The following is a 9,857-nucleotide window of genomic DNA, read 5'->3' as shown; positions in this document are numbered from 1 at the left end:
GATGATGCTCGGGGAGGCCATCATGACCATTAACCAGCATGCCCAAAAAACATGGCCGATGGGCATCAAAGTTGTCAAATTTCAGCTGCTTTTTCTGGGTCACAGGAAGGAATAATAGCAAACCAGGACCGCGACATTAACGATCTGTCTTTTTCTGCTGCTTGTGTAATGATCTGCTCCGACGAGGACGGGGAGTGGTCGTCGGAGACCAAAGGGCCTGGACAAGGACTAGCTCCTGACAAGTTTATAAAATGAGAAATGAAGCATAATGAACTGAACTGTGCAGTGGGGAGAGTGATTTTGGAATATATATTTGAAAACTGAAATTAACTCACGGAGACGTCTTGACAGTAATAATAATGTTTAGTTTTGGAACTCCAAAATTAAGTGTGCTCAAGTGAGAGTACTATCAAGATGGGTGACCTTTTGGGAAAGTGACCACCTGCAAAATCGTGAGGCTCGATCGGGGTCGACCCAAAGCGAACAATACCTTGAGTGAGTTAATCCACGATGCTAATACACTGATATTCAGTGGAAACCCCTAAAGAGAATTTGCAAAAACAACCAGAAGAACATCTTCTCTATTTGCAAAGTTTCAGATTTGGAACTTCTCCCTCTCTGATAATAATGACAGTTGACATTATGTCCAGTCCGCGAGCTAATGTGCTTATATGAGGAATAATGGCAGTACCACCATCTGTACTAGTTTCGAGTCGATTCCTCGAGCCGGAAGTACAAACTTCAACGCAAGGCTCTTGAAGATTTCTACACTGTAAACAATGCAAGCGTCTGCCCCAAATTCTAGTACAGTTTGAAAAGGGCCAACTCTCAACTGACAAATTTTCTAATTAACATGTCAATGCTAACCTACTCTGCACCAGTTAATACAACTGAAAGACAGCAACACTTCAACCAGAATTGAACAAATTCTGAACAATACTGCTTAGAGACACCTTTTTTTTTTTTGGTTTCTCCGAGCTCCGACCATCGCTGCTGATAAAACATATGGCATCATCGCATCCGTGTTAAGGAATTGTTAGAAAAACTAACGGGTTGACCGTGGTGTCTTCACAAAGTTGAACAGCGTTGTGCCTCCATCGTAAAACGTGCTGATCACTTGGTTCTCAGAGAGCCCAGAATTGATCAAAGACCGTCAGTTTTTGTTTAGCCAACAACCGCACATCCCATTCAACGAACTATTTTCCGGTTTAAAGTAGGGATGAAGTCAACAAACAGCCAAGGAGTTCCACTCATTGCCACAATTTTCTACCGCTGCTCTTCGATTTGTTTTCTAAATTGATCGAGTTCACCGACAACCAAGCTTTGCAATCATCTGCGGCAAACTTGCCCGGATATACGAGTCTAACTCGACCCGTGAAATGGGTATTAGCTTGCGTCTGTCGGCGCATACTTTGCAAAGCATGTAATGAGAATTGTGGAAAGAAGTGTCAAAAAAGTCCTAAACCTATTACATTAGTGCCAATTCAGTCCTAAACCTTTTTTTGGTGCAAATTCAGTCATAAACCTTTTGTATTGGTGTCAATTAAGTCCTAAACCTTTTATTAGTGCCAATTCGGTCCTAAAGCTTTTATAATAGTGCCAATTTAGTCCTAAAAATTTTGTATTTATGCCAATTGAGTTAATCCGGCCAATTTTGATCGAAAATCGCTGACGTGGACATCGATTGTCCTACATGGCACGGCTAGCGCTAACTTGGATTTTTTTAATATTATTTTAATATTTTAAATAATTTTTTAAGCATTTTTTTGGTTTTTTTCAAAATTATTTTTAAAAATTATTTAAAATATCAAAAAAATATTTAAAAAATCCACGTTAGCGCCAACTGTGCCACGTAGGATAATTGATGTCCATGCTAGTGATTTCCAATCAAAATTGGCCGAATTGACTCAATTGACATAAATACAAAATTTTTAGGACTAAATTAACACTATTATAAAAGGTTTAGGACTGAATTGGCACTAATAAAATGTTTAGGACTTAATTGGCACCAATATAAAAGATTTAGGACTGAATTGGCACCAAAAAAAGGTTTAGGACTGAATTGGCACTAATGTAATAGGTTTAGGACTTTTTTGACACTTTTCCCGAGAATTGTGCCTATGTTACGTCATTTGTACTTGTCATGTATATGGTTACAAGCCAAATGGATGATCAAGTGTCTAAAATTGCTCTGTCCCGGACAGGGGTGTCGGTTCAATAACCTTGACTTATTAGTCGGTTTAGTTTGACATGACTGCAGAGCAGGAGTACTCTGAATTCTTCACTTACATTTTAACTATCTCCGTGAACTGTTGCTTATCTAGATTTACTTTCCTTGGCGGAATGATTAGCCTTTTGATGCTCTGAGTCCAAGGATCAAAGTGAGAGATCACATTCACAATAATGGCAAATGAAGATATTATGGAGAGGGACATAATTATCTCGTCTGTCAAGCAAAAAGCTGTTTCGTTTTGTTCCGCTCCTATTGTAGATGGGCCTAGTAAAGCCATGCACGCACTCACACACCGAAAGATCTCGGAAAAGAGGAGAGTTCATCATCCTTGATCAGGACTTTGAAGCCACACCGATATTATTTCTCAACCAGCAGCGTTGGGTTCTCAGATCGGGTTGTGTAAGAGCCAATGGTCGGTTTATAAGTATGAGAAAAATTTGTAAAAGTCTCACAATTCGAGCTAGCTTTTAAGGTGAGAGAAGTCTAAGTCCACTCAACATTGATATCAGAGCCAGGTACCTAGCAAGTCCGAACCCAATAATCACATAAATAGATGGAAAATTTGGACAAAGTTTCGCCAAGCGAGTCCTGCACCTTCTAATCAAATGTTGAAGGTGGCTCGTTTTGGTGGAAAGTGTTAGTCAAGCGAATAAGCGTCAAGCACGTTCCTCATCTTCCTCCACCCCCCCTTCCCTGGGCCCCCGGGGGTAAAGAACTAAGTTCAAATAGCGAGAGAGGAAGAAATTTGAAATCCCATATGAACGTTGGAATCGACAATCAAGAAATCTAATCAATCTCACGAGTCACGCATTCTCCCGATTCTGCTAGTTGAAGCGTGAACCGACGGGCTCCGGTTGTGAGACGAAAGGACTGCCACGCCCAAAGGAATGGTGAGGTCTGGAGACGTCTCAAGATTGTGGTTGAAGACGACGATTTCCAAATTGGATCGATTTGATCTTCGGCGTACCGCAAATGAATCTACGGATGCTGAGAAAATGCGTGCATTGCTCTGCAATGAGCCTGGTCCAATTCGATGCAGTCACGATGGGCATCTGATGGCCTTTCCCGAGCCAAATGGGCCATCAGGCCTAGTTTACATTCATTTGCTTCTTTTCATCTACTTTATTTTGAAAGGTCAGGAACTTTGATAGAGTCCAATTCTTTTTATTTTTGGGATATCACAAAATTTTCTAGAATGAATGTTTGGTTTCATTTGTTTCGTGGAAGATGACTGATTTGAAAAAATATTCTCGAAAAATGTTCATTTGAATCACTTACGAAATGAATGAATGATTAATATTTTCATCGTACACGAAAATGTTAACCCGAATATTGTTGTCGATAATGAATTTTTTTGTTTTGACTAATTATTTCAAATTAAATCAGCGATATTTAAAAAAAAATAAAATAAAAATATCTATGTCCTAAAAAACAAACGGACAGTAATTTGATTTTGGAAAAACGTAGTCCCCCCACTCGAGGTTCTTTAGTTTGACCTTAACCTGCATCATTCTACAGGGTGGACTGGACTTGATATGTCCATAATTTCTCTTGATCTAATAATTTGAATTCGGTGCGAAATATATCCTAATGCGGTATCATCAGAACAGCCTCATTGGGCTTATCTGGGCTCCACATGTGCGTTCAAGCCCATCACGAAACGGCCCATTGGGTAGAAGCCACGTGGAGATCGGGCCAGCGTTTAATTGCTCTCCGGCGCACGTTAGCGCAGCCCACTCGGGAAACTGAATAACGGAGACATTGATGAAAAAGGGCGGTCGTTCCGAAGGTGGTCACGGCGTGAGATTGTTTGTATTATTTCCCCAACCGCTCAAAACCAAACTCTCAACACATTCTCAGTTCCATTTCATTTCTCCGATTCATCTTCTTCTCCCGGCGATTCCTGGTGACGACGATCCATTTCAGCTCACCTCTTGCCATGGAGTCTTCTGCTGCTCTGCGATCCTTCCACTGTGAGTCTGCGCTCAACTTGCTTTTGTTGTATTTGCGAAGTGATGCGTGATGCGGCGTTCACGATGTAGTTGATGATTCATTGGTTCGAGTTCGTCATTTCCCGAGGATCGCGGTTATCCTGTGTCCGTTTCTGCATTGCGAACTCTCCGTTTTGAGGAGTTTCAAACTGAGCTCCGGTAATAGGAAGATGATGCGATCTTCAGCTTCGCTTTCGCCCGGCCAACCAGAGCACAAGTTGAATCGATTGAATGTCGTACAGTATTGTGTGAGATAATCTCACTTTGAGCTTTTTAGACCTTATTGAAGTTGTCGGTCACCTGCTTGAACTATTGTAGACGAACATGAGCAATTCCATCCATGGTCTAATGATGTATACTTTGAAGTTTGATAATCATCTCCTTGTCTTGCTTGGCACCATCAATCCTGCGACTGTGGTCCTGTTTATTTTTGCTGAGAAGCTTAAATGACTGAATTCTCTCCTTGCTCCCTGTAGTTACGATTGGTAAGTTTGGAGGCCAAACGAGCACTTGCCTCTTATATTTCTCAAACTGACATGAGCCTAGGCATGATAACATTTTCTAGCTCAAAAGGCAGTTTAAATTTGAAGCGTTTTGGCGGCTTGATATGTGCTTAACATCATTTTGTATTGTCTGCTGTTTGTTGCCTATTGTCCAGTGTTATGTTATGATATTCCTCTTGTTCGAAAATAGGATCCCCATGCCTAAGATAACACTTTTGTTTCTTTGGTCAGATTCTTTTGGTGTTCTATCACATGTGAGGTCTTCGCCAGAGAAGACTGGACTGGTCAGTATGCATCACTACAAGAAGGCCATTTCAAGCAACATGAGAGTTCAAGGGTTACCATATGGTAGGAGCCTTCTCTCTCCTTCCAAAAAGACAAGAGTGGCAGAAATTTCATGTGTAAAAACATCAGACTCTGCCATATCAACCAAGACCAATGGTGAGATTGATTTTTTATTTGACTTCCCTTTTCCTTCTTAAGAATGTTTTCTGTTCAAACTCGTCTCTGACGATATTTCTAGTGGCCAACTTTGATAATTGATAACACCTCTACCTCAAAATTAAGACCGTTCCCTTTTCCGGCAAAATATTTTCCCCAGATCTGGATTGAGAAGTTTGCGTGCTTGGCATCGTGGTGTCTGTTATCGAAATAGTTCACAATTAGGAGTGGTGCTTGACAATTTTGTTCTGCTCCAGTTTCCGGCACTGATATTGGTTGCTAAGACTACTTCGCTTTAGGATAGGGAGATTGATCGGTATTCAACTGGAACCTCTAACCTGGACTTCTGTTTGTAAAGCTGTGGATTGCATCATTGAACGAAATTCACTATATATTGAAATGAATCATAGAGCCTTCATTCAATTATAAGTCTTCTTTCTAGGGGCTTGATCAGCTCATGTCACCTCTGATTCAATCTTTTATCTGCTGGGGAAATCCAGCTGCTATTAAATTTTTCTGATCTGTTCATATATTGATAATGTACCTTTATGCATGAGGATTTCAAGTGTTCGTTGTATTTTTTTTGTCTCGCAAGGCCGTCCTTTTCCGAACTTGAGTATGAAATTTTACGGTTTCCTCAGAGTGCATTGGAAGTGTTCCAATGTCAGTGGAGAAGAGGCCTCTTGAAGGTGCAACTTTTCCCAGTGGATTTCAGGTATGCCAATTTTCTTGTTCGGTCTTGTGTGGTTCTCCTGAACACATACACCTACGTGCATTGACTTCTTCAGATACTCCTGATATTCTTCAACGTGATAACTCCCTCACTAAACTGGCATGAAGGGCAAGCACTGGCTGAAGTTTCTGGATCTTTGCTGCTTTAACTACTAGTCTTGTTGGGGGGGAAAAAAAACAACAAAAGGCAGCGTTCTGTTTGGCAACCAAAGTTACATAGGGAAAAATTATGGTAAAGAATTATCTTAATGCTCAGCACTTGCCAGTGGCCTTGTTGATCTTTAGATTATTGCTTCAGGCAAGGGTCTCAAATAGGTCTCTAATTACCGGGGGGAGGTTTTGAAGGTTTTCAAGCTGGTTGAAATGTTCATTTCGTCCCTGATGCCATGCTTGAAGTTATGAGTTTTTTACTTTGTACTTCTAAGATGTATCTGTCAGGATGAAATTATGCATTTCTAAGTTAGTACATCTCCAGCACATGGGCCTCATTGGAGGCACTGGTTTTTTATCGTGAATTGAATCTCTCAGATGATCCGCTGCCCTTGAGTTAAAGAATTCTAGGGATTGACCTTGTTGAGAGACATTTTTTAGTACTACGTATTACATCACACTCGGCATTCTTGTATGGTGGCACTTATATAATTATGTACGTACTTATAACAGAAGAAGGGGAACACCAGAAACCCAAACTATTAGTCCAAGTTCTCTTTTGTTCTTTGTAATTAATAGACTTCCTCACAATCTTATGCAATTGTAAAAGCTTCATGATTGACATACTTCTTGACTGGTTTTATCTTTCTACGGGAATTTTGTCCACCTTTTTAAAGATCAACTGTAGAGATAGTTGAATTCTGGACTATTGGAAGACTGTATAGAGCTGTAATCATTTCAAAACTCATCATTTGAGTATTTGTTGTTTCCTTTTTCCTCTACCGCTCTCATCATGAGCTTGATAAATAACTTTTTTTAATCAGGCATTGTTACTGGAAGTTTGTGATGAGACACAGATTGCTGAACTGAAGCTAAAGGTAATTACTTATGTGCCCTTACTTTGCAGAAGTAAGATATATGATACTTAAGTCTTTTAAGTTTATATGCTTACTTTTCGCAAATTGCTTAATGATTTCTAAGGGTAGCACTTATGAGATGATATATTCAGGGTCCATGCAGACTTACAGCAGATTTGATAGCCGATTTAATAAGTTTTGCAATTAGTACGTTCTGAGTTCACTTTTCTATTTTCATAGGTTGGAAACTTTGAGATGCATGTGAAGCGTAATGTAGGGGCGACAGAAGTCCCTGTACCAGTCATAGCATCACCTGTAACGCCACCACCTATTCCAACCGAGCCTGTTAATAAGTCCAGCTCTGGTGTTTCACCGCCATCAGCACCAAAACCCTCTTCAGAGAAGGCTGCTCCATTTATGAATGTCACCTTTGGGAAATCATCAAAACTCGAAGCATTGGAAGCTTCAGGATGTAGTGGATATGTTCTAGTAGCCTCTCCAACGGTGAGTTGTTGGCATTTTCAGCTCTCTGTTTTTGCGATCTGTGCATCTCATGTTACTTTTTCAGGTTGGCTCCTTCCAAAAAGGAAAAACGGTCAAGGGAAAGAAGCAAGCTCCCAGCTGTAAAGAGGTATCTCTCGCCTGCCTATGGATTTTGTATCGGAAATTCCTTCTTGTAAAAATTTCACGGTGATTAGCATTACCGAATTTTCATTTTCTTGGATCATAGACAGCTATGTCTTTTTATTTTTATATACTTATTTTTATTTTTATAAAATTATTTCTTTTCTTCAATCGGTCTTGCTTTTATTATATTTATTTTTGGGTTCATCGACCCACGACCCCAACTAATTTAAGATAAAGGTAATGTTGATGTTAATGTTGATAGACAGCTATGTCTTTCCTATAGAGGTCCTCTTTTCAGTGTCTTGTAGAACTCCCCTCTCGCACACAAGCATGAGCGTGAGCACGCACACTAGATACTAATGACTTGGCACAATTCAAGAGGTTGTTGCTTTTTAAGAAACTGGAATACGTTGGGACACTTTAGGGATTGTCAGAATGCCTCAGAAAAGGTAGTTCATCTACGTAACAAAGTTAACTTTGTGGCCCAGCTTTTTAAGAGACTGGGATCTGTTTGGGAAACCGTAGGGATAGTTTTTTTTTTTTTTGGTCAGAACTGTAGGGATAGTTTTGAATGCCTAAAAAAAAGTCGTTCACCTACTTAACAAAGTCAACTCTGTGGTTCTGCAATGTGGTAAAATTCTTTGCATGGATGCAATGATAAAACTGTCTTTTAGAGAGAATATTAATTGAATGTGATATGTGTATTAAGATGAATCTGGACTTTGAAAATGGTGGCTCTCATGCAGGTTACACTATATCGGATGATCCACATTCATTGTAGCACGTAACACATTCACCTAATGATTACTAATATTTTACAGGCTCATCTAAGAAAATGACGTATTAGTAAATCAATTGAGTTTTTTAGTGTCTGCTTCTTTCTTTTGACTTCTTTTCATCCTGGCTGACATATTGCATCCACACATAGATTGTCGATTCTTTAGAAATTTTCTCATTGTGAAGATGTTCTACACGACACCAAACTGTTGATTCTATTGAAGTTTATCTCCTTGTGATCATGTCTACACAATATGGTATGATATCTAGATGCAAGTACTTGCATGCTAGCACTCACTCATACACATGTGAAGTACGTATGGATGCATGCATACACGTGTCTACAGATTAGCTGAATTGGGTAGGTATGTAAGAGCAATATCTGAAAAGTCAGTTCATGTAAATAGGGCGATTTGATCAAGGAAGGCCAAGTGATAGGGTGGTTGGATCAGTTTGGCACTGAACTTCCTGTGAAAGTAAGCACTTTCTGCAAGTACTTTAATTTGGTCATTTCCCTGCCTCATTCTGTTTTTGACGATTTCTTGTTGAGATTTGAGCAGTCAGACGTCTCGGGAGAAGTTCTAAAGCTCCTGATTGATGATGGAGGTATGACTTTTACCATTGTTTCCTGGTTTGTTTGTTTTTCAACAGCTTCCTCACTTTCCCATGCCGAGTCAGCTTCGTAATAATTTCTTTTTCTTTTTTTTTTTTGGTAAGGTACGTAATAATTTCTTTCTGTCCATGTTTTGACCAAAATACTGGCAGGATTTGTTTTTTTTTTTTTTTAATAGCTCTTCAACATTCACCATTTGTTGTATGGTTTTACAGAAGCTGTTGGTTATGGAGATCCTCTTCTTGCTGTGTTGCCATCATTTCCTGGCGTTGGTGTCCACTGACACACCATGCAAAATTTCTACTGGTTTTGTTGATGAGGTCTTTTGGTTTTTTAACAACTACCCCTCCCTTTAAATTGGCATATGCAATCGGTTTAAAGCAGTTCTAAATTGCCACGTAGAAAAATAGTTGTGGGGACTCTACTGATCTTGTGTTTGGTTTTCGAAGAAACTCGGTAACTATGGATTCAACCCCTGCCTGCAAAATTGAAGAGAACTTCATAAAGCTATTGATTGCTTTGCTCATTTTTGTCTGAAAATTCTCATTCCTGCCTGTGCGGTGCGAGCGCGATTACAATCCTGGTGGGGTCCGCCTGTCTAATTTTTATTTTCTTTCAAGCTTCATCTTTTTCGCAAAAAAAATTGATATTGATATTTCTGGTAAGTACAATCAAATAGGATCTTTCAAATAAACCACATTATTTGGACACTAGTGTCTTACTTATGGGTAGCAAAGACATTAGTGACTTATGCCTGGGTAGCCAAGGAATCCTGCGGGAGCACATATGCCTCTCTTGACCACAAGCACAGGCATTGATCTTGGATCCATCGAAATCGAGCCCAAAAACTCGGTGCCCATGTCCGGCTCCCTAGTGGCCCGACCTCGGATTATAGAGGCCAGACTGAGGTCCTTGGGCAACTGGGCCTGGGGA

The 9,857-nt window shown here is 39.9% G+C and overlaps 1 protein-coding gene across 2 annotated transcripts; it reads left to right on the top strand.

Moving 5' to 3' along the window:
• The first annotated feature begins 4,012 nt into the window (after positions 1-4,012).
• Positions 4,013-9,448, top strand: LOC115743692 (biotin carboxyl carrier protein of acetyl-CoA carboxylase-like). 2 transcript variants are annotated; one of them, XM_030678594.2, is made up of 9 exons: positions 4,016-4,206; positions 4,959-5,168; positions 5,810-5,883; positions 6,875-6,928; positions 7,148-7,411; positions 7,476-7,538; positions 8,719-8,787; positions 8,872-8,917; positions 9,140-9,448. In XM_030678594.2, exons 1-9 carry the CDS (start codon positions 4,173-4,175, stop codon positions 9,205-9,207), a joined length of 882 nt encoding a protein of 293 aa, XP_030534454.1. In that variant the 5' UTR covers positions 4,016-4,172; the 3' UTR covers positions 9,208-9,448. The 2 variants fall into 2 exon arrangements, 1 of the variants encoding a protein (XP_030534454.1); XR_004015724.2 differs by lacking the exons at positions 8,719-8,787; positions 8,872-8,917; positions 9,140-9,448 and adding exons at positions 7,801-8,064; positions 8,100-8,697 and having other exon boundaries at positions 4,013-4,206; positions 4,959-5,166; positions 5,799-5,883; positions 7,476-7,645.
• Positions 9,449-9,857: the final 409 nt, after the last annotated feature.

The sequence above is a fragment of the Rhodamnia argentea genome, chromosome 5 (genome assembly GCF_020921035.1).
Source record: "Rhodamnia argentea isolate NSW1041297 chromosome 5, ASM2092103v1, whole genome shotgun sequence".
Taxonomy (NCBI): domain Eukaryota; kingdom Viridiplantae; phylum Streptophyta; class Magnoliopsida; order Myrtales; family Myrtaceae; genus Rhodamnia; species Rhodamnia argentea.
Note: the sequence above shows the minus strand (reverse complement) of the source record. Positions and strands in the feature narration are given on the sequence as shown.